We start from the raw sequence: 27,206 nt of genomic DNA, 5'->3' as shown, positions 1-27,206 counted from the left end.
CCTGAGGAGGCCCCAGTGTGAGCAGAAAGGGAATTCAGGGTACACAGAGTGGGACAGAGCCCGGGCTTCAGCAGGGCTGCAGGGGACTGTGGCCACCTCTCAGCAGAATATAAAACTAGCACGTTTCAGATATCTGAGTAATTATTATTTCTAAGGATAGAGAAGTCATTAGAAACATGAGTGATGAGAAATAAACAATTTATAAAACTAGTTCTGGTGAATTAAAAAAATATATCTATGAGAACTCAAGGGAGAAGATGAAGAGAGGATTGTGGAGCCTAAGGAAAACTGACAAATTGGCCAAGAAAGGAACTGAACTGACAAGAAAGCGATGAAGAGACACGAAGGCAGAGAGTGAAGAGGCATTGGCCCTGTCTCTCTGAAACCCAGGACGAGGATGCCAACCTTGAGAAAGTCAATACTTAAAGAGATACTGGCTGAGGATTTCCCAAAATTAGTGAAAAAATTAATCCACAGCCTCAAAATCTCAATAAACCCCAAGAAGGAGAGAAAATGAAAAGCATCAAAAACACTGATGATAAAGAGAGGATACTAAAAATGGAGAAAACAGTCAAGTGAGCTACAAAGCAATGGCAATAACATGGCAGCTGACTTCTCAAGTGCAGAAATACAAGCCAGAGGAAGGTCAAATAACTTCTTTGCTGTGCTGAGAGCCAAGAGCTGTCCCTCTGGCCGACCAACAGTCCATGACAAGCACCAGCTAACCACAGCTTTAGGAATAAACGAGCAATTTTTATCACTGGCCCTACTAAAGGAAAATTTGAAATCTGTTCTTTTTTCATTTTTTAAAGTTTTATTGAAGTGTAGTTGATTTACAATGTTGTGATAATTTCTGCTGTACAGCAAAGTGATTCAGCTATACATGCACACACATCCATTCATTTTCAGATTCTTTCCTCATACTGAGTATCACAGTATATCAGGTAGAGTTCCCTGTGCTGTACAACAGGTTGCCCTTGGCCAATCATTCCGCATACCTCAGTGCGCATGTGCCTATCCAAACCCCCAGGCCATCCCTTCCCCGACCTTTCCCCTTTGGTAATAATAATTTTTTAAAAGTCTGTGAGCCTCTTTCTGTTTGCAAATAAGTTCATTTGTGTCCTTTTCTTAGATTCCACATTTAAGCAATATCATGATGTTTGTACTTCACTGTTTGACTTACTTCACTTAGTATGATAATCTCTAGGTCCATCTATGTTTCTGCAAAAGGCATTATTTCATTCTTTTTTATGGCTAATATTCCATTGTATCTATGTACCACATCTTCTTTACCCATTTCTCTATCAATGGACATTTAGGTTGTTTCCATGTCCTATTGTAAATAGTGCTGCATTGAACATAGGGATGCATGTGTCTTTTTGAATTATAGTTTTGTCTGGTGAGCTGCCCAGGAGTCAAATTGCTGGATCATATTATAGCTCTATCTTTAGTTTTCTGAGGAACCTCCATACTGTTTTCCATAGTGGTTGTACCAATTTACATTCTCACCAACAGTTTAGTAGAGTTGAAATATATTCTTCAAGAAGAAGGAACACAATCTCCCCCAAAGGCCTAAGAAAGAACAAAGAAGTGTGGACATGTCAATCAGCAAGCACTTGGTTGCATAAGGTGGACACTGATGTGTGACCCAACCATGATAATGGCTAATAAGGGGGAAATTCAAGGACTGAAACACTACACAACAAAGCAGGACTGAGAATGGAAAGGTGGGAAGAGAAAGGGTGACTGATCTGTACTTCCTCCTGTTTATAATGTTTGGTCATGATAGCAAATGATTTTACCTTCTATCAATTATGAAGGTTTTAGTAACTTCTAAGCCCATGTTCCAGCCCTGATCTCTCCCATTGACTCAAGACCAACCCATGCCATGTCTAATAAACATTTAAAGTTTAATAGATTTCCCCCATCTCTAAATCCATTCCTTTTACTCTTTGTCTTGATTCAGCAGATGTCATTTCCCCCATCCAGGCTGTCTGGATGTCCGGCTAAGACTCTAGGACCATCCTTTCTTGGCTCCTTCTCTCCCATCTTAAAACCACCCACCCACACATCTTGCTGGCTCAACCTTTCAAATATCCTGAATCTGAAATTTCCTGATACTCTTGGTGCCTCCTATTGTCTAGATTTATGCAAAATTCCTTGCTGATCTTCCTTCTCTTTCTCTGTTCTTCTGCAGTCTGTTCTGGAAAGCAGAGCAATGATCCTAACATGCAGGTAGAAGTGCCCTGGTGGTTTTCCGTCTGAGTCAGAATAAACCCCAAGGCTCTTTCCTTGATCTCCAAGGTCCGGGAGCATCCCTATCACTTTCTCCATGTGATCTTTTCTGACATCATGACTTATAAAATGCCCAGATATTTCTATTTACACACTAGGAATGCAGGCGTGGTTGTCCTTCAAACATGCCACGTGTACTTGTCCCTCAAGATTGTCCCTGCCTGATGCTTTTTCACTCACTAGGATGGTCTACCCTCAATGTACAGAAGGCGACCTGAATGTCTGTGTGCCCCCTCACTCATATGTTGAAATCCTGTCCCCCATGTGAAGGTCTTAGGAGGTGAGGAATTTGGCAGGTGATTAGGTTTTAGGGTGGAGCCCCAGGAATGAGATTAGTGCCTTTATGAAAGAGACCTTTAGAGCTTCCTCAAACCTTCTCCGTCTAGGAACACAGCAAGAAGGCAGCCATCTAAGAACCAGAAATCAGGCACCAGATTTGCAGGTGCCTGGACCCTGAACTTCCAGCTTCCAGAACTGTGAAAAATAAATTTCCATTGCTTATAAGCCACCTGGTCTATAGAATTTTTTGTAGCATTCTGAACAGACTAAGACAAATGGCATTCTTCTTTACCTCCTTCAGGTTCCTGCTGAAATGTCAGACCTATTTCCTGAATACTACATAATTGTACCCTATGGTCATCCCACTCTTTCTCCTGGCTGCTTCTTCATAGGATTTGCCATATGGTGTATTATAGCTTTATTTAAGTTAATATCTTCTCTCTATAATAAAAGATCAAATAGATCCATGAGGGAAGGGACTTGGCTTTGTTGGTTGCTCTATCTTTAGAACCTAAAACAATTCTGGGCACATAACAGAAGCTAAAGGGTAACTAGTAAAAGAATAAAAATAGACCACATTCCTTCCCCTTCCAAAAAGAGGGAGTAGTGATTGCATCTTTAGACTCAATCCTGAAGAAGTCAAAAAAAGAGAGGGAAAAGAAACAAATAGTATAAAATAAAGCATTAAAAATAAGTCCACATTAACTAATAATACTTATTACAACAATAAATGTAAACAGATTAAATTCACCAGTTAAAAAATTAGAGATTATCAAGTTGTATTTTAAAGTAATTCAGTTATGTTCTGTTTCAAGAAATACCTGGAAATCACAGAACACAGGAAGATTGCAGAAGGTAGAGCAGGCCAGTAAGAAAAAAAGAAGGTTGGTATATCCACAGTTATAACAGGCAGATTACATCTTAAGGGAACTATAATACCAACCACACAATATTAAAATAAGGCAAAACCCCATAGTATATTATTTAAGAACATATGCATGTGCTGTAATTGTATAAGTAAATGACTGACAGATGACTCATATAGGTTACCTGGACCTGGGGTGGGGGAGGAGGTGGAGGTGGAGGTTGTGATTGGGGAAGTTTATAAACATGGTTTCAATTCTTTTACTCTTTTATTATTCTATGCTGTGTGCTGGGTATATAAGTATTTGATATAGTTTCATCATATCTGTTTTTAACTATGTTGAAAATAGATCATAATAAGAAAACTCTTCTCCAAATCTAATGACAAACAACTTTTGATTCAACAGACTATCCAACAGGCTATCCTCTGAATGAGTAGGTCAGAGAGCCTCTTGCGAAGGAAAGTGACACTGAGGGGCAAGACAGCTGAATGAGGTTTCCAGGCATCCTCTTAGGAAAGGCAAGGGCATTCTTGCTTTAGTAGGGTACTTGGATAAGAAAGTTACTTAAACTCAGTTTCATCCTCTGGGAATTATGTGTGGATATAGCAAGGGAATTGTGAGTATTAAATGAAACAATGATGCAGGTAAAGTACTTGGTACATAGTAGGTGTTCAATAAATTGCATCAAAATCTTTCTGGAAATGAAGTGGAATAATAAAACTAGCAAGATAGAGGGCTTATATAGCTCTTACTTTCCAAACTTCGCGGCGCAAAGTCTGCCTTGCCTCACTTCCCTTACAACACCTGCTGGAGGGAACGCTGTACCCTGTTCATCTCTGCATTTTGTGCATTGTGTCTGGTGCCTAATAGACAGCATCTGGAGAAGGTTGGAAGCATACTGAGGTTCTTGAAAGTGAAAATGAACAAATCATATAAACACAGAAAATGAATGAATCAAGTTCAGCTCTCTAGTTGGGAACTAGAGAGATTATATACAAGGATAATATTTATAATCTAGACTTAAAACAGCTCTTTTTGTTGTTGTTGGCCGGTCCACATTTCTCAACAGCGGTATTAAAAGCATCCTTTTCACCTTACAAATGTTACAAGTCTTCTGTTTATGTCACTCAGATGGATAACACAAGTCAAAACTGATGATCTCAAGTTGAGCGATGTAAACACAACTCCTTCCCCTTACGTCTCATCCACGTTCATCCAGAAGACTCAAAACAGTCCGCTTGTTTTTCTTTCCTGTTTATTTCCTCCCTAGCAGTGGGCAGGGTGGGAGTGGGGATTAGGGATTTTACAAAACTCCAGAGAGCACCAGGGCCAATCACCAATTTCCTGGGCTTTATTCCTGGGGGCGGGGGGAGCACTCTCCCCGACCGCCGCCCCAGGAGGGAGAGAGATGGACGTGTTGACGGGTGGGAGGCCTGCGTGCCACTGGCCTCCCCGCCCAGCGCACACTGAGCGCGCCGGGCTTCCCTGGCCCGGGGCAGGGGCCGGTGCCGGTGCGGTGCGGTGCCGCACCAAGAGCCTGCTGCCTTCTCAGGACGCTGGCAGGTCGGCACCGAGCGGAGGCGAGCGCGCGCAGCTGATCTCAGCGAGGAGGTGGGCGGCGACCCATCCCTTTAGGATCCGTCCAGTCTCTGAGCGCGCCTCATTTTCCGGTGGGACGGGAAGGCCCCCGCAAGCGGCGCGTATTTCAGCCCGGCGGAGCCCTCACTAAGTCCCAATTGCAACTGGAGAGCCCCCGCCCCCCACCCCCCAGCACGACCTGCCAATCACCGCGAGTGCGCAGACTGCGCTGGCCCGGTTGGCCAAAAACTGCGAGGGTAGAGAGGCGCCGGCAGGTTGGGAGGCGCTGGGAGCCCTCTCCAGCGACCGCACGGTGGGTGCGTCGCTGCGCGCGGGGCTGTGCCCCTAAGCGCCGAGGAAAGGCAGCGGCTCAGAGCAACAGGTGCAGCCCGAAGCCACTCCCGGGACGAGAGAAACGACCTGCAGGGGTTCGGAGCTGGTAAGGCGCAGAGAGGGTTCTCTACCCCGAGGGCTGCACGGGCAGGTCCCTCCTCCTCGGCTCTGTTGCCACTCAACGGGCGGTGGTGCTTGGGTAGGGGGATTCCCGCCTCTTGGGACAGCTGCCCGGGTCGAGAAGGTCCAGATTCTGCCCGCGTCCCCTCTCCGGCGGCTCCGTACAAAGAGACGGTGCCCCTAGGCACAGGCTCCCGGGCGCGTGCCCGTCAGGGAGACTCAGGCTCGGAAACTCGCGCTCTGCGTGCCAGAGCTGGGATCTCGCGACCCCCCGGCTCCCTCCTTCCCCGGCCCGCACCTCTCCCTGCGCGCCCCGGGCGACCCCGTGGGCCATGGAGCTGGCGGCCGGGAACCTCAGCGAGGGGAACGAGAGCTGGCCCGAACCCCCGACCTTGGAGCCCAGGCCGCTTTTTGGCATCGGCGTCGAGAACTTCATCACGCTGGTGGTTTTCGGCCTGATCTTCGCACTCGGCGTGCTGGGCAACAGCCTGGTGATCACCGTGCTGGCGCGCAGCAAGCCGGGGAAGCCGCGCAGTACCACCAACCTGTTCATCCTCAACCTGAGCATCGCCGACCTGGCCTACCTGCTCTTCTGCATCCCCTTCCAGGCTACGGTGTACGCTCTGCCTACCTGGGTTCTGGGAGCCTTCATCTGCAAGTTCATCCACTACTTCTTCACAGTGTCCATGCTGGTCAGTATCTTCACCTTGGTGGCGATGTCGGTGGACCGCTATGTGGCCATCGTGCACTCTCGGCGCTCCTCCTCCCTGCGGGTGTCCCGCAACGCGCTGCTGGGCGTGGGCTTTATCTGGGCATTGTCCATCGCCATGGCCTCCCCGGTGGCCTACCACCAGCGCCTCTTCCACCGTGGCGTCGGCAACCAGACCTTCTGCTGGGAGCAGTGGCCCAACCAGCACCACAAGAAGGCCTACGTGGTGTGCACCTTCGTCTTCGGCTACCTGCTGCCGCTCCTGCTCATTTGCTTCTGCTACGCCAAGGTGGGGTGAGGGGCGCGGGGCGGGCGGGCGGCAGGCCCGAGGTCGCTCCTGGGTCTCTGCGCCCCTTCCTGGGCCCCTCCCCTCTGTCCCCATTCCGTCGAATTTTCCGCAGGGATTGCTCGGAGAACTCTCATTTGCTCTGGCATCAGCTGGAGCTCTAGGGTTTGAGATGCTGCGCCAGAAAGTTACCTGGAGTTCAGGTGACGCCAGGGAAAGTTTGCAGGTCACTTCCCAGGCATCCTTCCTGCCCCCGCAGCAGTTAGCTCTAAGCTAGTCACCTTCTCAGCAGGTGAAACTCGCAGTTTTAGCGGCTCAGCCTGCGAGATGATCACCTCTCCTGGTCTCAGGGTCACCAGGCTCCGTCACCCAGAGGGCAAGTCAGCGGGGAGGTGGGAGAGGGTCCGCGCCCTTCTTCAGCCCTCCCCCGGGGCCTGAGGGGGGACACCCTTCCCCCGGGGACACAGGGTGAGGCCGGCGAATAGGCTCTGTGAAACCGACACTCCTGGCGACAGAGCTTTGAATTTTATGTTACACACAGATCAGGCGTTATAAATCCAACTGGTTAAACAGTATTTCTTCAAGGAGTCTTGAGCAGAGTCTGCAGAGAGCTTTGGATGGGTGGGTTTGCAGCTAGCTGCAGTGTTTCCATCCCTTTAGAAAGGGGCAAACAGGGTTAAGAGATTCAGGTAGCAGCTCTAAAATCCTAGAGAAACACTTTTCACACACCTCTAGTCCAGCTACCCCTGGCACCCGCTAATTGGGAAGCTTGCTATTACCCTCCTGGTTCACAATGCTTCCCCCAGCTCAGCACAGTCACATTGTCTTTCATTAATAACCCTAGGCTTTGACGCTTTTATACTCATCAGAAAGTCTTAAGCTTTTACACAATTTGTTTATGTTAGAGTGAAATTCTATGCTGAATAATCATGTGTGTGATTCATGCGGTGAAGCCCACTGTCCTTGATGTACCCTCGCCCGGTACCATCACCTTTAGAACCTGCTTCTGCAGCCAAATTCAGAAATTTCCACCATTTTATCTTCATCTCTCTGCCTCTCATTCTATTTTGGATACTGCTGTGACTATAGGGCTCTGAAGAATCAGGTCATTCATTTTTTTTTTCTTTTTTCTTTTAATTTTCCCACTGTACAGCAAGGGGGTCAGGTTATCCTTACATGTATACATTACAATTACAGTTTTTCCCCCACCCTTTCTTCTGTTGCAACATGAGTATCTAGACATAGTTCTCAATTTCTTATATTCATTCATAGAATGCCCCCTGCCCTCCCCCCAGAAATGCTGAAGATAAGCCTCCTGGTTTTATTCCCCCCCCCCCATATGCAGAGTTGTGTCTGTTTCAAAAGGTCATATTGCTGGATATGAGCTGAAAGAATGTCCTGCTTCAAAGGGCTCTGTATAAAGAGATGCAGTAGAGACTAGGTGATTGGGGAAGAACTGCAGCTCAGCTCTTTGGCAAATGACCTGTTTATGCATTTGGTCTTCTGCAAATGCACATCAAAGGTTGGTCTGCACAGCACAGTGATCTGAATGTGTGCACTGTCTCATTTAATCTGCAGGCAACCCAGTGGGTTGGAGCTGGGGTGCTTGTTTTATTGATAAGGAAAGAGGGGTTTGGAGGTGTGACCCAGATTATGAAGCTGGTCAATGGTGCAGGAAGGATTTTAGTGCAGGGATTCTCAGTCTGCTGAGGGATGGAAAGTTGCTGAGAGCCAGGAGGCCAAGAATGTTGTTGGGACTAGAGAGGTTCTTAAAATATTTGGTTCTTCATTCATAATTACATGTATTAGACTTGAAGCATATTCTTCCCTCATTTTCTGAAAGTCTTTCAGGCACATAATTTAGGTCTTAAGGAAAACCACAAGGTAAACTCCTAGGAATTAACTAGGCTACATTTCTGTCATTTGAGAAGTTATAAAAGTCATATACAGGCAAAATTTTAAAAAAATTCAATAAATACATGATCATTGGGATATTCTTTACATGGAAATAGTTTGCTTTTAGGCACAACTTGGAAATTTCTTTTGGATTCAAGGTAATATTTGCAAATTCACGCCAGAGCTTGAATAGGTGGGGCTTAATGACTTGGCGGTTGCTTTTCTTTGGTTCTGCGGTCAAGTGAACACTATCCATTAAGGATTTTGCTGCTTAAATATTACATTTAGGACCCATTGTTTCCCCAACGTCCAGATCTGATGGCCACCATGAAAAACTGCAAAGATCAAAAGCATCTAACATTTCAATGTTTTTCTTTCTTTCTTTCTTTGACTTAACAAAGGAATTCCATTCCAGAGTTGACTTCTGCACTTCCTAGTGTTGATTGGGATGGTTCTTTGCACGTAACACCCCTGGGGAACATGGGGCGTGGGCTGGAGAATGACTCTGGTGCTCCTTCTGCTGCCGTGGAGCTGTTCTTGTCCACGCTTTTCCTCCGGGGGAATGCTGGTCCTGGACGCTCCCTGGTCTCACATGAGGATGTCCTCTTGACCTGCCCGCCGACCAAGTTCCTCTATGTCCCCAGAGACATCTGAAGCCCAGGATGACCTTGGCATGGGTTTGAGTATAGGCCTTCCTAACACACTCCTAAATGCACAGAATCAGAGCATTGCCACTGTGCCAGCATCTTCCTCTTCCAGGGAAACCTACTCATAACTCATTGTGATCCCTGCTTTTTTCTCTTTTGATGAGCAGGTCTTCATTATGCACCTTGGTCATCAGTGTGGATCACAGTGCAGGCTCTTTAGGGGAAACGGAGCAAAGAGGAACATACTTGAGTGTTCTCTCCATTGACCACTCAGCAACTTTCCTTAGGCATTTTGCAGTTCCCGGGGTATGATCCCCTGAGCTTGCTGAAGGAATGAGTAGCCCCTAGGCAGCGTGGAGAAGCAGACAACATTCCACTTTTCTGTACAGAGGCCTCTCCAGGCCTCCCTCTCAGATTTTGTTTTGCAACCTCTCCTCTTGTCCCTGGCTTTCAGTGACCAGTGTTCTCCTGTGGTCTTCTGGGAAGGCTGCCCTCCCCATCCCCAGGAACCTTGCCAGGCCCCTCCTCTCCAGGCAGGGCTCTGCCATCCCTCTGCTTCCCCTTGAAAGACTTCCTCATTTGATCCTGCAAAAGCCTCTCTTCCGTCTTTGCCTGTCTTTCTCTTTTAATGGCCCAGTTCCTGTTGGCAGAGCAGTAAACCCACCGCTGGTCAATGCATTGAGCGTGATCGTAAGTGTTCCTGTAGCAGCTGAGAGGCTTGCCTTGCACAGGATGCTGAGCCGCTCTGAGCAATGAGAAGTGGTTCAGTCAGGCTGGGAATTTAGAGCTAGAAATTCACAGCCCAGTGAGGGCTGCTTGGCTTGCAGGGGGCTCAGGGCGTGGTGAGTAAATCCCGTGGCTTCTCAGGGGGTGATTGGTGACCCCAGAGGGGCTGCATCCAGTTGGGTGGAGCAGGCTTTCACCATGAGCCCAACTCATTTAATTATGTCCAGGCTGCAGTGTTAGAGGGGCGGGAAAGTGGCTGGAACACTGCTTCCAGTTTTTTTGGAGAGAAGCACTGAGCCATCCATAGACAGTCTTAAGCTCTTAGTCATCCAGAGCTAATTTTCCTTAGATTTTCCACTTAGATAGAACATAATGAACTCAGATCAGAAATGGTATATGTACAACTGTCTTGGCCCTGTTGTATAGCTTATGTTGTATGTTCTTATGTACAACCAAAATGTCTCACATCATTTCTTCTGAGCTTTACATTGGCCAGAGAAGACACAACTGGTTTCTCTAAGGAAGGAAGACAGTGTCTCCCAGGTAGCCCCCTTGATGGGTGTGTTAATTATAGAACTTCACTGAATGGTCCATTGAGCATCATGGATGCTGGATTCCCCACGTGTGAATCATCTAAAAGCATAGCACAGTGGTAGGATTAGAAGAAAGGATGAAAGGGGGCCTAAGAGACTCAGATTCGCTCTAAGGAGTCTTGCAATGGTGCAGTATGCAGAGGGAAAACAGAGGGAGTGCTAGCCCCATGGAAGAACTATTTTGTCTTTCTACGATCACTTGCTCCCTTTCCCCATCAGATGATACATGAGAGGGAGGTCTCATGTATCATCTCCCCATTTCCAGAATTTGACATACAGCAGAGACCTGGGGATTGTTAAAATGCAGAATCTGGGGGAGTCCCAGGTGGAAAGTAGGCCAACAAGGATGCATGTGTGGATAGTGGTGTGGCTCTTTCTGGGCAAAAACTCAGGCTGCTGGCACCAGAATTCTCTGCAAACAGATGCTGCAGCCACACATGGCACCTGGGCACCACACCTGGGCGCCTCTCAGTATGAGAGAAACAGATGTCCTTGGAATTCATAGTAATCATTATTCTGCCACCTTCTGTGAGTTCCAGTTTGAATGATTTTATAAACAATGGTGTCCCGTTTCCGAATGCCAAGAGTCATCAGTGCAAAATGGACGATGCATTTGTGGGTCTGAGGCAAACCGATTTCACTAGTCTGTGTTTTTCAGGTCCTTAACCATCTGCATAAAAAGTTGAAGAACATGTCAAAGAAATCAGAGGCATCGAAGAAAAAGGTAAAATTCCTGGGCTGGTGTGATACGTGCCACTGCTAGAGTGTAGTTTATGTCTGTTCTTAGCTGTCCTCACATCCACTCCATCCTGTGAAATTTCAGTTCCTCAGCACAGAGTTGAAGCGAGCCTATCATTAGGCAGAGGGTTGAAGTGGAAAGTCATCTTAGAGGGTGTTTTGGGTGACTTGCTGCAGGACACAGTGGGTGGAGGTCTCTGGAAGGAGAAAACGTGTATTTTGGGGACCCTTAGCCTCTATAGAAGGTGGTTCTAGGTCGACTGGAACATAGTATAGAGTAGCTGGATCCCTACTTTGCATGAAACTATAGTCATTTTATTGTGTATTTGCCAGCTCTGATGTGATGGCAGAAGGCCCTGCCTTAATGGTCTTTCCAGAGTGTTTTTCTAATCTCTCCTTGAAGCCTCAGAAGCAGATGTACTGTTCTCTTCTCTTCCTCTCAGATCTGTGCTGATGCTGGTCCAAGAGGAGAGAATTAAAGATGGGACGGACCTCAGGTGAACTCGGCCCATTTTTAATTGCCTTTCTCGGCCCATGCATCCTGATTTCAGCAAGCTTCTCCTGATTCATCTTATAGTACTTCACGTCCTGTGATTTGTTACAGTTTACATTTTCAGGAAAAACTATTTTACACATCAGGGCTAACTTATCATATGATCATATCTGTATCAATTCTGATTTTATAAAGTAGAATGAGATTATTAGACAATGCAGTTAGGGAGGAGGAGCTTATAACCAGACAGATCTACCCACTCATATTACTCAAACATCTTAAAATACCTTGTTTTTCCCCTCTCCATGTTTATTATGATCAATGACACCTAATTTGCAGAAATTACAGTTTAGTCATATTTATTTCAAAAAAATTCTACGTATGTGAAGCACCGTTCTTCCCGACTTCCCTTGTTTATAAACAATAATGTGGCTTAGAACACAGCTGTTCCCAGAGTCCGTGAAAAGAAATGGCAGACAGTTGGTTAAAAAGCACAGAAGTGAGCTTGTATTTGAGGAGGTTCTGGTCCTTGGGGAGGGAAGGGGTTTGCTGGACTTCCACAAAGGTGACACCCCTGGAACGTGATTCATGCTCGATTGATGTCACAGATTTTCTGCTTCCAGAAAGGAAGGACACAAAAGATCTCTTTAGCATTGGCTGGCTCTTATTCACATGTTATGGCTAGTTTTAGTCTCTGTATTTGAAAAGTGTTGGAGAAATTCCCAGAGACGAAAAAGTGATTAAAAGAATAAAAATAAATCTTGTAAGATATGATTAGAAAAGCTTCTGTTTTACAGTACAAAGATGTAAAAATGAGTGACTAACAGTGACACTGGCTTTATATGTGTGTGGGTATGTGTGTGTAAGTACGTATCCATGTGTGGGCATATGCTGTACACGTGTGTGCAAGTGTAATTCTTGCCATGGGAGGAGGTCTTGGCATAGGGAGAAGGGAAGGTTTTCTCTTCCATTCCCACAGCCTCTGACCTTTAAGAACCATGGAACAGATGTTGGATCTCTTTGGATAAATTTAATTGCCTCCTTGTTTGCATAGAACAAATAAAGTGTGGTGCTGGTGGTGGCATGTATGTGTGCGCGTGTGCGTGTGTGTGTGTGCGTGCACCTGCATCTAGGGAAGGGCTAGCAGAGGTTCAGGGGTGGGGTAGGAAGAGGGGATAAGGAGCGAGAGAAGGAAGGTCCAGGAGAGGGGGGATGGAGGAGGAGGGTGGAGGATCCAGGACAGAGGGCGGAGGTTGGACCGGCTCATGGCAGTGCTTCCCCAGGTCCTGGCTCAGACAGGTGCTCCTGGTGCATGTGTGCATTCAGTTGCTGGTAGACAATGGGTGGTATGATACAGTTTTGAAAGTCTGCTCATTTCAGCTGCACCTGTTCCCCCCATCCCGCCCCTGGCCCCAGCAGCTGAGCCTTAGGGCTCCTTTGGGGGCTGGATCCATCCACACAGGGATGCCCGTAGTGCTAAGGCTGTCACGCTCATGGGGCAGAGAGTTAGGCCTTTGATCACAAACATGCTGCAAGTTTGGAGGCAAATATAGAAGACTATGAAAGAGTAATCACAGCCCAGAGCCCTCTGCTTGATTAATACCAGGCTCTGCCAGATACAGAGAAATAGCTTTGGCACAAGGCAGATCAGATACTAAAACCAGATTCAGAAGACTCTGCAGGGGGACAGCCACCCTGTTAGGTGACTGCTCCTAATGGGAAAGTAGATGTGAGGCCCTTGGTACCCTCTCCACCACCAGCCTCTTCTAACAGCTGCTCTTTCCTCCCCTCTGGCTTGAAGTGAGTCAGCCAGCTTTTGGGCTGTCATTTATACAATTTACAAAATGTTTTCCATCACTCTCATCTTTTACTCACTTTTTTCTTCCCTGCCAAGTTCCATTAGATGTATTATGAGTAAAATGCTTTGAAGGAAAAAACCCAAGAAAACAGATGTCTCGGATGGCTTGAAAAAGAACATCTCACGGGAAGAGGAGAGATTAATATCTTCTGGATACTTTCAGCATAAGGAACAGAAAGAAGGCAGAATAATTAAGGACCCAACCTCAAGTATAAGAATTAGCATAGAGACCTAGCACATAACCTTAAATGATAATTCTGCTCTATCAGAAGGTGAGACTGTGATAATGTACTTTCCACGGACAAGGGAGGAAGGTCATAAATGCCCTGGGTATAACTCTATCTGTGATAGAGCCTGATGAGCCTATAAGAGATGAAAATAGCCTCCTTTGCCACAGAGGGGCTTCTCTTCCTGCCTTTTGACGTTTCAAGGGGGGAGAGAAGAAGCAGCTTTTGCCAGCCTTTCTGAGGACAAGGCAAGGGTCAGCCTAGGTGCTGTCAGTATTGACAAGACACCTTGGCTTTGCATTGAGTGGCTGAGATAATTTGCTTTGGTTGTGACTTTCTTGGTAATTCTTTACTGGTTCTTCAAACACTGATTGAGATATTTAGGTTTTTTGGTTTTGTTTTGTTTTTTGTTTTTGTCTTTTTAGGGCTGCACCCAAAGCACATGGAGGTTCCCAGGCTAGGGGTCGAAATGGAGCTGTAGCCACTGGCCTACGCCACAGTCACAGCAACACCAGATCTGAGCCACATCTGCGACCTATATCACAGCTTACAGCAATGCTGGATCCTTAACCCATGGAGCAAAGCCAGGGATCGAGCCTGCGTCCTCATGCATACTAGTCAGCTTTGTTTCTGCTGAGCCACAGTGGGAACTCCCCTGATTTAGAAAGGCAGATACCCTGGCATCACCTGTGGAAGCGGAACCCCAGGGAATGAGGCCTGGATATCTGAATTTTCATAAAACTCTGCTCTGCATGATGATGGGTGTGCTGATCTGCTGGAAACCTGTGTTTGGGGTTGTTAGTGCAAGTGTGGCATTTTGACCAGTTCTTGACCTTGAGCTAACAAATTCCAGGCACGTATTTTCTGAGTTGGGTGTTGGAAGCAGTAGTGAATGAAGAGTGGTGTTTTGTGGTGTGGACTTCTTTCCTGCATCCCCTCCCACATCTTCTCACCCCCCTGGCCCTGGAGGCACCTGTAACAAGCATCTGTTGCAAGGGGGATGGAGAAAGAAGCTGTGCCCAGGGGTGTGCTCACCTAACGTGTTGCTGTGGCTGGAGTGGGGGTCAGTGAGGGCTGCAGGGCCCCAGCTCCTGTACCAGCTAAGAGAACATCAGCTGTGATAGGCTGAGGTGCACATGAAACAGGCAGAAAAAAATAGTAAATCCTCACATATTCTTAGCTGGGAGTCCAAATATTCTATTACACAGACACTGTGTTAAACTTGGGGATCGGCCTTTGATAAGTGATACAGTTTATATAAGTTCCTATTGAGTATTCTTTCCTCATTTTTATATTGTAAATGGTAATCCAGTCACATTTCAGAGCTACAGGTAGACCAAGAAAAAGAACCTCATTCAAAAGACCAGTGAACATGATAAAATAAAAAGTAAATTTTGAATGAACCTGGGTAAATGCACAGTCACAAACACTCTGTAGAAAATATACCATACTGACCTACAATGATACAAAGAAATGGCTCTTATCAATAGGCTACTAGGGGAGTTCCCATCATGGCTCGGTGGAAACGAATCTGACTAGTATCCATGAGGATGCAGGTTTGATCCCTGGCCTTGCTCAGCAAGTTAAGGATCTGGTGTTGCCATGAGCTGTGGTGTGGGTCACAGATGCAGCTCAGATCTGGCATCGCTGGGCTGTGGTGTAGGCCAGTGGCTACAGCTCCGATTCGATCCCTAGGCTGAGAACGTTCATATGCTTTGGGTGCAGCCCTAAAAAGACCAAAACAAAACAAAACAAAACAAACAAATAAACAAAAAACCAGGCTGCTGGGGTATATTTCTGCCCTAAGCCTTGCACTTGTAAAAATTTTTACTTGTAAAAGTTTTTACTTCCTAAAAGGAGCAATGAAGTGGAATATCCAAAGGGTATTCATTTTGTGAAGTAGAGAGACGTTCTTCTGGTCTTAGAACAGCTGATGTTTCCTGTTCTATTTGGAGGTATAATTAGGTCTAGATTGTTTTTATTAAATCATCTGGGGATGCCTCCTCTGCAGTAATGGATAATGGGTGGATGGCGGACAATCCCTTAATGTACAGGAGAAGATTGCTTGTTTGAGTGTTGCGTGCTAGGCGGCTTCCCTCTGTAAACCTAGTCTCAGGTTTGTCCCTGAGCTTGTGAAGGTTTAAGTGGACCAGTGGAGTCCTTGTGTTGGGTCATCCTCTTTACAGGCCAGGAAGCTGGGCCCAGGGAGGCGACCTCATTCTTCAAAGGTCCTACCACCGGTTTATGGCTCATGTCAGTCCTAGGCTTTTGCATGATCCATGGCGCCTTCTGATGGTGAGCTGAACTCCCATCTCTGGTTCTGCCCTCCATGTCTGCCCTGACCTTGACCTTGACCTAAGTCTGAGCATCTCTCCTGCCTCTGCCTGGGTTCCTGCTTCCAGCCTGTCCCTTTGACAGCTGGTCCCCAAGTCAGTCAGCTGCCTCTTGGCCTGCAGGAAGAGCTGGGGTCTTAACTCCTTCTGTGCAGGGCACAGGATTCTAATTTTTGGGAAATAATGGGAAAGCGCCTTATCACATGGGGCAGTCCTGCAGAACATGGGGACTGTGCTTTCCCAGGTGGGGGTACCTAGTTGTGCAGTCACTTGGCTCTGTCTTATTCTCCATCCCTGTGAGGTTGTAGGAGGAATAAGTCTCCCTCCTTCTCTTTCTCATCCTCTCAACCTCTTTCCTGCCTCCACATGTCCCAGTCAGGATCACCTCTCTGGAGGGAGCCCCCAGGGAGCACTTACAGTCACCGTAGGGTGGTGACTGGGAGCAGGGGCAATGATCCCATACTCTCTGGCTCTGGGATGTGTGTGACGACCAAGGCTTTAGATAGTCACGTGTCCACTCTGCATGTCCAAGATCACGACCTGGGCTCAAGCTGCAGCACCAATCTCAGGCAGGTGGCTCCAAGGCATCTCTCTTGTCCTCAGTGTTCCCTTCCCCTTCAAGGAGTAAATGCCCTGGAAGAGAATGGGGCGCTGGCACAGGACAGGGAGCCAGGCAGCCCTGAATGATTCCGCTCCAGGCCTGAGCCCACGGAGCTGCCCAAAGGCTCTGCTCTCCAGGCAGAGGGGGTGGGTGCGGCTGGAGGCTGCTGGGCAGATCTTGTGAGAAGTTCTTTCCCTGGGACAGAGCTGTTCAGAGATGGGTGGAAGATTCCATAGGCTCTGGCTCTAACTTTGTACCTGCCATGGGACACGAGGCACTGACTTAAGCACGCTAAGCCTTGGTTCCTTATCTACATCCCGGATCAAGATAGGGTCTGCCTGGGGTGGTGGCGGCACCCAGCCAGCAGTCAGCCAGGGTGCCCGGTACCACCTACTGGGCCCTGGATCTGCCACCAGGGAGTCAAACCTAGCCTGCAGCCTTCTAAGGAAGAAAGCAGCTGACACACTTTCTATTTTTTTTTTTTTAGGTTAAAAAAATGTTCATTGTCCACAGTCTTTTGTTCGAATCCATAGAGATGGTGTTTTCAGTTCATCACATGGTTAGCTTTTCAACATGTGCTTAACTAGTGGCAAAGAAACAGGAAAAGGTGTCCTAAGACTTAATCCCAGTCCTTTAGGTCTATAGCCCATAGAAGCTGTATGGGCGTTTGCTCAGAGCAGGTGCAGAGGGAAACGGGGTCCAGGGCACCCAGGTGCAGGGAGGAGGGAAGTGGGCTCCCACGTGCGAGGGGGAAAGTCTCCTCTCCTGCTGAGGTCCTTGCTCAGGGGAGAGCTTTTTCCATCCTCTGCTCAGCAGAAATCTCAACGGACAGGCAAGAACCCCGCCTCTGATTTCCAGGTGTTTCAGAATTAGGAGCAGCAGAGAAGGGCTTAAGTTGCAAGTGAAGAGTTGGTGGGATGGGCCCAGCGACTGTTGGAAACGGCTCTCTGGCTGCACTCACGCACCCCTGTGTTGCAGTGTCTAACTTTGTCGGTGTTCAATCTGGAGAAGTTAACATCTATCCTGGTCTGTTGAGGCAACTGTTGGGAGCAGGGCTCGTGCTCTCAGCTGAGATGCCCTGGGAAACAGCTCCACTGTGCACCTCGTGTCGGAGCTTGCTGGGTTTTAAAGTTACAGTGTTCAGTCTCTGCCTTCCTGTTCCCAGGACCCTAAAGCAGGCTTCCTGTTACCCACATGCATCTCACATACAGGACAGAATTATTCCTATGGAGTAGGAATAAGATCAGTCCTGAGGAAGTTTTGTATAAAACCCACTATATGAATTGAAGGTTGACACTGAAAGCAGGTTTAATCCTCACTCTACTCTGTGAAAATTGACGTAAACTTATCTCATAGGGTGCTGTAAAGTGCTGGGTTCCTCTTCTGTTATAATCCAGGTCTCTCCTTCCTTTTTCCTGTTCTTCTAGACGGCACAGACGGTTCTGGTGGTGGTCGTGGTTTTTGGGGTTTCCTGGCTGCCACACCACGTAATCCACCTTTGGGCTGAGTTTGGGGTCTTCCCACTGACCCCCGCCTCCTTCCTCTTCAGGATCACGGCGCACTGCCTGGCGTACAGTAACTCCTCTGTGAATCCCATCATTTACGCGTTCCTCTCGGAAAATTTCAGGAAAGCTTATAAACAAGTATTCAAGTGCCACATTGGCAAGGAATCCCCTCTTCATGACACTAAAGAAAATAAAAGTCGACTAGACACCCCACCATCAACCAATTGTACTCATGTGTGAAAAAAGACAGACTTTTCTTAATGTGGTATTTCCATACGTGGATGAGACACACACAAAAATGCATTGAGGTATTAGGCAAGGCAACAACTTAATAGCCACTCAGATTATATTAAGTAAATTCCACTTGTGTTTAAAAAGTACTTTGATCTATATGGAAATCGCTAGGTCTAGTGGAGATTATTTCTAAATTTTATTTTATTTCTAATTTCTATTCCCCACACAAAAGAGAATGATGTATTTTTATACCCCTTAAGAAGTGAAAGTTCAGGAGAATTCCAGAGATATATTCAATTCATCATAGGAATAAGGACCTATAAAGACGGTCAGGAATATATGTGACCTACATTTTGAAGCAAATTTATTTAGAAAATACGTTTATGCTTCAGTTCTTCTATTTTTAGATGAAGGGTAATGTTATAAAGTATGTGTTTTCAGATATGATTATGGACCCATGAAAGTTTTCCCTAAACTTTATTTTTGTGGCCACTTACATAGAGACACATCTAATCAATGGAAATAAATTTATTTTCACTGGTCACATTTGCTCCCAGTTGTAAATAGTGTACAGGGCTTCTGAGATGTGCCGTGTCCATCTGTGATCACGAGGTCTATTAAGTTTATCTCAGGAGGTCCACAGATGTTGCAGCTGTGATCCTGGGGTGTTAGCCATCGAGATGTCAAATAAAAACTCTCCTATGAACTTGGTTTTTGTACAGCTGAGTGAAAAAATATCTGGGAAAAGCAACATCTGCAACTATTCTAAAGTGGAAGCTGGGAATGAGTTTCTGAGAATGAAACTGGGCATTAAAATTATATAAATATATGTACTTGGCCAAGGTAATTTGCTATGCTTTGAAATAATTCTGCCCAAAAGAGAGAACTTTAAAAATGTCAGTGAAGATGATGTGTAGAAAATAATTCCCATGAATTCAGAATTCAGTAAGTCACGTGAAGAAAGTGTACTAAATGTTTGGTTCAGACATGGTTTGAAGAAAACAAGTCTTGTGAATGGAGATACCGAGGGATATGTTATCTCGGACAAACATATTTTTTTCATTAAATTGGTAAAAATGTCTAATGCTTTTACCCCAAATATAGTTCCATCTGGAAATGTTAATTTGGTGTTCAAATCATCATGACTTGAGTTTCAAGGGTAGTTTTGTGACAATTTTATATTTATTCAAGTTTACAACTAGAAAAGGGTATGAAAAGACGAAATAATTCCATATTAAAAATAGTTTTCAGACTGCAAGACTCTGATACATTTTAGGATGATACAAAAGCACACCATTTTTTAAAAAAAAAACTTTTGTGTAATATGCATCTGTGTCCAATCGGTGGTTCATGTGAAACATTTAATTTTAGATCAAAAAACCCAACTTGATGGAAGCCGTTGCATGTTTACTTCTCTCGTTCATGAATTTATTTTCACTAATTGTATTCCTCCAGCAAACAGCGTTTACATCTGCCACGGTATAAACACTTCTCTGGACAGGAGAAGAGCAAATGGTCAGAGAGGATGGGACCTCATCAGCTTTTCCGTTTGATGCCCAGGGAAAAAGTTCTGTATATGTGTGTGTATTTTAAAGAACAGCATATGTCCTTTGCATGGAAAATTGTTTGCACTTTATTCAGATACAGCTGGATATAGCAGCAGAAACGCTTTATCCCATTGGTGATACCTCATGTGCTTTTCGAAACTTGAGCTGCCACTGGCAATGCAAGACAGCCTCTGTGTGTGTGAACTTGCACAACTGCAGGAAGCTGTGCCTCCTGGTTGCCTCTGGGATTGCATGGGGGAAGGCAGTGATTTCCTGCACCAGAGCTGTTCTCGTGTTTCCCCCTTCTGATTCCTATGCACATGGAGTATTAAAGCAAATACAGTGGTGAATATTGCTATTTTCTCAGAAGTCTTTGCCCATTAAATCTTGGTTCCTCCCAGATGTTTCTGGTGGGGGCGAGACGCTGGAGGCACAGCCCTGCAGTGATGGACTTGCCGAATCCAGGTGTGCCGAGTGTAAATTCAGATCGCTTCGTTTTATAGTTAGAGAGGATATTCTTTCTGCTCAGTGTCATTTTAATCTGTTCCTTGTGTTCAGAGCTTTGATTGCCAGCCCCTGTCACAGACTTTGCTGGGGGTTGGTCTCCAAAGATGTAGAAGCCTAGTAGGTGGTGATGCTTCCTGGGTGAGGAGTTCCAGGACTTCAATGCCACAAGGATTTCATTACCAGCCAGGGGTTGAGGAGGCTATGAACTTGCCGGCCATCTGCTTCCTGGGCTCTGCATTCCTCCTGTGTCATTAACGGGACCAGTTCAGAAAGAAGCACCTTCTCTTTCTTCACTGAATAACTGAGGCCTCCCACCCCAACACCAGTCACCAGATTCGAGGAGAGACATCCGGTGCGCGTTTGAAGCCAGGCTGCTGGAAAGCCTTGTTTTTTAGTGAACTTCAAAGAAAACTGATGATTTCTCCTTAGGTTTGGCTGCCTCGGTGCCCCAAGGCAGCTGTTATTTTTCTGGGCCGTTTGCTTTCACACAAGGAGGCAGCTCTGGAATATTTAAGTAGTGGGTGTGCTGGTTGTTTCAATTTCATAAGTAAGCACTTTGGTTTCCTGCACGCTGTGCAGGAGACTTTCTTGTCCTGTGTTCCCAGGGGTCTCTCTGCTGTATTGGTCACAATTGTGCTCAGTGGTAAGGGGCTGAGGCCATTTTCTGAGTATCTTAGGGAAATATTTGTGCTGTGGATGAATTGCTTCACTGCACACAGTGACTCAAACCATCGTTCTCCCTCCTCCAGTGCCCCCAACCCTGTGCCTCTGTTGTCACCTTCTTCTACCAAAGTTTCCTCACTCTGACAGATACGGCAGTGAAATTCCTCTTTCCCCGCAGGGATATGGGGTCCAGTGGAGAGGAGGTGTCTGAATTGCATGAGTTGCACAGTGACTATCAGCATTTTAGACCACCTAATCTAACTGCATACGGAATTTTGAAATAAATATGTCATCAGATAAACAAGTCATTGACAACTGCTTGACAAGTAACTTAATATGCAACATTTTTTTCAGGGCTACACTTGCACTATATAGAAGTTCCCAGGCTAGGGGTCTTCAAATCAGAGCTGCAGGTGACAGCCTACAGCACAGCCACAGCAATGCCAGATCTGAGCCGAGTTTGCAACCTACACCACAGCTTGTGGCAACATTGGATCCTTAACCCACTGATACATGCCCCATGGTGGGCAGAAATGCAGATACTCTGGGAACTGGTGCTGGCGGAGAATTAGCTGAGCCTGATATGAGCGTGTATTTCAGGCTGCATCAGTGTCTGAGCTGGTGGAGAGCAGACCTCTGGGCCCCACAAAGACAATGGAGGCAAATGTGGAGGGAACAGTTTGGGTCTGTGGGGTGAGGTGCCCCTGTGACCCACAGCTGATGTAGCAAATGAAGCCCGGGGCTTGGTCATGACTGGAAGTAAGTATCAGACTCTAGGAAAACATGCATAGAATCCTTTCTTCTGCATGGGATAGAATAATGGGAAGGCCTTCAGAATGTCGTGGGCTGTGCCAGATCCCTAAAGGTTCACTGGATTTCCAAGAAATCACAGAGCATCATCTGTGTTGGCCACAGAGCCTGCTCCTTGGAGCCTGGGACATCCATAGGTGTCCTGCAAGACCATTGGCTGAGGAGGAGGAGTTGGGGAAAGGGGCTGAAGGGGGAGTGGGCTCCACGTTTCTCCTCTCCAGTTCCGCCAGAGTTTTGCTTTAGTTTGCCTTCAGATTGCAATGTAATGTATCATTGAAGATTAAAGGTCTATGTCATCCATTGTCTGGGTTGACTGTTTCTGATGAGTCCTTCATTCACTGTTTATACTCATAAAAGGACTAATGTGTTCTTTTTCATTCTTCCTGCTGTTTCTCAAGGTCGATCAATATTTCTATGCTTGAGATTTTCCAAATTTTGTCACCTTCGAGGGTTTCATGCATGGCCTGGGCCCAGCACCTACTATACATTCATTTTTTTCTTTGGCTGGGCTGATGTCTTTTTCCTGGTTATCAATACTTCTCCATTTAACAGTGAAGTATCATTGCATCAGAAATGCACGTGTTGAAGAAAAGAAAAGAAAATCATGGACTTGGAGAATAGACTTGTGGCTGTCAAGGGGAGAGGGAGGGAGTGGGATGGATTGGGAATTTGGGGGTAATAGATGTGAACTAGTGCCTTTGAAATGGATAAGCAAGGAGATCCTGCTGTATAGCACTGGGAACTATGTCTAGTTACTTATAATGGAGCATGATAATGTGAGAAAAAAATGTATATATGTATGTGTAACTGGGTCACCTTGCTGTGCAGTAGAAAATTGACAGAACACTGTAAAGCAGCTATAATGGAAAAAATAAAAATCACTATCAATGAAAAAAAAAAAAGAAATGCAAGTGTAGAAAGCAAATCCCTTTTCTAAGAGAGTGCAAATGACCAATTTCTGCAGAGAAGTCGGGCAGTGGAACAGTTCACTGGCATGTTTCATCCTGGGGCCCTCTTTGGGGTGCTGGCTCAGCGGGGCTGCACCTATGTGAACCGGTTTCCTGAGAATGGCCACGGTCACTTCTGTGAGGCTATGACTCTGGATGGCAGGAGGACTTGTGCTGCTGGACTCTGCCTGAGGCTGCAGCGGCTCCCCTGGGCTCTCTCTGCCTGGCCGTGCTGGTCATTTTCCCTGACCCACTCAACTGTGTAACCACATCCACTTCTCTAAGGAGATTCCACTGGCCCTGGGCTAGAACCTTCTGAAGATAGAGTGTGGATGGAATTTTGGAACGTGTAACAGCCATAAGTGAGAAACTCAGAATTAGAATATACACATGTGTCTTGTCATTTGCCTGGCATTTAGGTACCACTGGTTAAACAAGGTATCCATTTAGAAACAGCAAGGATCTGAGAAAGCACAAGTGAGTGGAGGGTCATGTTGATTTTCAGTGGAAATCTCCCCATCCTGTTAGAAAGAAAGAAAATCAGCATAACATGCTGTTTTGGTATACTTTTCAGGACCACTTCACTTTGACTATGAGAAAATATTGTTTAGGATAGAGGGTATGTCATTTTTCTTCTAAAGAGACTGTTGCTGATGTGTGGATGTAGCTAAAGAAATTGATTTTGATGCTGCAGCTGCAGCTTAGGGTCAGCAAACACGAGATGAGTTTGGGGTACCCAAGGCATTCCAGGCCCATTTATCTTCACAGCCTTGAGGGTTCTATGGAGGAACTTTACCCAGAAGACGCTGAGTTAGTGAACAGGCTCCCGAGCTTGTGATATTTTCAAAATAGGGCCAGCATGGAAAAAGAATTAAACTTAATATTTCAAATCAAATATAGAAACATTTATATGTAATGGACCCATAAATATAATTTCCCTATGTTGATTTTCTAAGAGTCAGGTTTTATTGCCATATACGATGATAACAAAGATTTGACCATGAGGGATAGGCATCCAAAGATTGGTTGATCAAAGCTTTTAATTGCTCATGTTACATCTACCAGGTGGAGTGTGGTCGAAAATGTAATGGACATTAGGAACCTTGACTCTGGTGGAATTCCGCTGGTAAATCGCTGTGGGAAATATTCTTTGGTATCATGCCATAAAAGAAGAATGTGAGAAGGAGGAATGTGTCCCCACACTGACTCCACACTCAAATGAGCTGGGGGGTGCAGAGGTCCTGATATTCTTTCTGCCCTTCCCTGGGAGCAGTGGTTCTCAGTGTTACCAGGTGTCAGGTTCATCTGAAGAGTGTGTGAAAACTCAGCTTGCCAGACTTCACCGTCACTGTGTCTGATGCAGTAGATTCAGTGTGGGGCCCTCAACTGGCGTTTCTAACAAGATCTTTGGTAGCATTGATGCTGCTGGTCTAGGGACCACCTTTTCAGAATTACTCCCTAGTGTAACTGGTTTGAGGTGGAGGCCAGGCCTTGTTTTTTAAGGCCTCCAGGTTCACTGCCATTGTCGTGAACCATCCTGTTGAGTAGACGGCCCTTTACAAGTCTAAACCTTTGTGGTTCTGTGCAGGAAAAAAAAAAAAAAAAAAAGAAAGAAAAAAGTGCTTCTATTTGGATTTTTACTCTTTACATTGATCCATTCATAAAATACCTATTCAACTATTACATGACCGAAGCTGCAGAAATTTATGGTTTCAAGAGCATGAAGGCGTTTGACAACTTACATATATGGATTTCGGCGGTTATCATAATTGTTCCGTGGAGAGAATAAAATTGATTTTATTTTAATAGCTTTGCTATTAAAAATAAGAAAAGAGAACCTATACATTCACTTTGTTTCTCTAAAATATAGAGGGGGAAACAGTAATCAAAATTGTTAGGTGTGAGTTTTTGAACTCAGTGTTTAAATTAAATGTGTGCATGTCTTTCTGGGTGGCTGCTAGTTTTTAACTACATTATTATCTCTAGGAGATAACTGTAACTTACTCTGTGTTTAAAGTTTTTTCAATTATATATCACCTAATAACACAGTAGTATGGAAAAGGATGAAAAATCCAAGTGTATTGTGCTTTTATTTTACCAACGTGATGAATTTAAACTGCTGTGTAAATAATGCGGAGCTTGGATCTTCTGCCATCAGATGCTGTAATAACTCTTCTCTAAAGTTTGTTTCTCTAAAATTTATCTCATCATCTCTAAAGTTAGCATGACTGTTATGTATAAACATAACATGAATAATAGTAAACTTGCAAAGCCAAACCCCCTAAATTAAGAGTTATGTTAATCTACTTTGTAGCAAATGTAATCCTTCCAAAGCACCCTACCTCTGCGTTCTGCATGAAATGTAGCTGAAATCTGTAATTCGGATCAGTTTTCTTGAAGTGAAAATAAAATTCGTTCTGGAAGTATCCTTATTTATGAGTATGCTATTTTCAAAAAAAGCATAATTGCACCCTCTTGTAAGGTATTTCCCTAAGTATAGGAACATAGAGCGGGTTTGTTAAGTTCATTTTACTCATGGGAAAAATGGGCCAATCATGTTTCTGGAAATTTGACACATATTCGAAAAGGTTTTCCATTCTGCTCTTCCCTCCTCCTCTTTCACCTTCTCTTTCTCCTTTCTCTTTTATTTTTATTTTTTTGTCTTTTTATGGCCAGACGTGGGGCATATGGAAGTTCCCAGGCTAGGGGTCAAATTGGAGCTGCAGCTACACCACAGCCAGAGCAACACAGGATCCTTAACCCAATGAGTGAGGCCAGGGATTGAACCCAAGTCCTCATGGATACTAGTCGGCTTTGTTACCACTGAGCCACTATGGGAACTCCTCGTTTCTCTGTTTTCCTAAAGAATACATATCTGCTGCTTTTATAAAGATGTCATAAAATTACCACAAGAAATTATAAAGAAGAAAGTAAGCATTCATCCAAAATTTTATTATGGAATTTCAGGAAAATTGGACCGTCTGATGCATATTATTTATAATAAGACTATTAACCTTAATTTTACTTGAATTTAATCAGCTAAAAAAGAAGTGAAATGGAAGAATTGCTAAATTTTAGTCATTTACCATAAGTTAAAAACAATGATTATGAAAGGTTGAAGGGACTCGGAGTCATTATATTTATAACTAAAACACACTTTAGCTTTAGACAGTATCTAATTTTCATCTAACGGAAAATTATGGTTCAAAAATCTCAATTGCATGTTTAAATTTTTTCGTTTCTTACCAGTAATTTTTATTAAAAAAATTCTCTCCTTTATGAGCTCTATCTTTGGATTTGGATCCCTAAGTAATGTTTTATTCCCTCAGTGTTCTCAAATTCACTGTATTCTGGAGTTATTTATTGCATGCTAGACTCTGCTCAGAATTTTGAATGTTATTAGGAAGAAGTCTGAAGGTAAACTGGTTTTCTGCATTTTAGGTAACCAGCTTTTTTTCTGCTCTGTAGTAAATTCCTGTGTCCAGTCTGTGGTGCAGCTTAGGGTTGAATGGTACCTTAATTTTCCTTTCCACTTCCTGTCATCTTTATTCTTTAAATTAGTAAAAGGTAGTTCCCTATTTTTCTTTGGCATATGTACGCAAATTTGGTATGATTTTCTTTATATACATGTGAGAGAAAGGGTATTGATCTATAGAGGTGTCATCCATTGCCAAGATTTTAAGATGAGGACAACAATTACAGTAATTTTGATGTAGTGGGTCACTTACGCTTCCTTTAAGTGAAAAATATTTTAAAAATTAATAGACTGGTTAGTTAAGAGAAAATTATGTCTTTGATAAATGCCATTTAAAAATATATATTATAATGTAATTTTCCCCAGGTGTAGGACTGCTTAATGATATGGTAAAATATCACTTAAAAATATAAAAAATTCCAGTGCTAGTGACATCCCATAAATACATAAACATGCAGATATGAGGAATTAAAATAGTATATTTGGGAGCATCCATCAATGCGATGACATTGCTGCTTTGTGTATCTCTTAGTTGGTTCCGTTTTTCTAACCTCACACCCTTTTGTCCCACTCGGCTGTATCATCTGTGTCTCACAGGACTGCACCTGGTTCTTTTTGGTCATTCTCTGTCTTAGAGGCTGAATAGCTTATAAACAACAAAAGTTTGTTCCTCACGGTTCTGGAAGCTGGAAGTCCAAGATTAAGAGGCCAGCAGATTTGGTGTCTGGGAAGGGACTGTCTTTTCTCTCCCCCCTCCCCGCCCCACCCCAATGGCAGAGGGGAGGGAGCTCTCTGGGACTTCTTTTATAAGGATGCTAGTCTCATTCATAAAAGCTCTGCCCTCACAGCCTAAATCCTCCCAAAGACCCCACCTCCAAACACTATCACACTGGGGATTTGGTTTCAACAAATTAACTTTGAGGGAATAGCACCCACTTGA

General features: G+C 45.0%; 1 protein-coding gene across 2 annotated transcripts; it reads left to right on the top strand.

Annotated features, from left to right (window-relative positions):
- GALR1 (galanin receptor 1) lies at nt 1,469-25,223 on the top strand. 2 transcript variants are annotated; one of them, XM_005659812.3, is made up of 3 exons: nt 1,469-6,406; nt 10,987-11,052; nt 18,006-25,223. In XM_005659812.3, exons 1-3 carry the CDS (start codon nt 5,804-5,806, stop codon nt 18,321-18,323), a joined length of 987 nt encoding a protein of 328 aa, XP_005659869.1. In that variant the 5' UTR covers nt 1,469-5,803; the 3' UTR covers nt 18,324-25,223. The 2 variants fall into 2 exon arrangements, with proteins under 2 accessions (XP_005659869.1, XP_003480474.1); XM_003480426.4 differs by having other exon boundaries at nt 3,655-6,469.

The sequence above is a fragment of the Sus scrofa genome, chromosome 1, assembly GCF_000003025.6.
Source record: "Sus scrofa isolate TJ Tabasco breed Duroc chromosome 1, Sscrofa11.1, whole genome shotgun sequence".
Classification (NCBI taxonomy): Eukaryota; Metazoa; Chordata; class Mammalia; order Artiodactyla; family Suidae; genus Sus; species Sus scrofa.
The sequence above is the reverse complement of the archived record's forward strand: the minus strand, read 5'-3'. Positions and strand labels throughout refer to the sequence as shown.

What these genes read in the sequence shown, in the direction of transcription:
- GALR1 (XM_003480426.4), top strand. Translation starts at nt 5,804, where the DNA reads ATGGAGCTGGCGGCCGGGAACCTCAGCGAGGGGAACGAGAGCTGGCCC. An exon ending in TTTGCTTCTGCTACGCCAAG is followed by an intron (nt 6,470 to 10,986) that starts GTGGGGTGAGGG and finishes TGTGTTTTTCAG; the next exon opens with GTCCTTAACCATCTGCATAA. An exon ending in CAGAGGCATCGAAGAAAAAG is followed by an intron (nt 11,053 to 18,005) that starts GTAAAATTCCTG and finishes CTGTTCTTCTAG; the next exon opens with ACGGCACAGACGGTTCTGGT.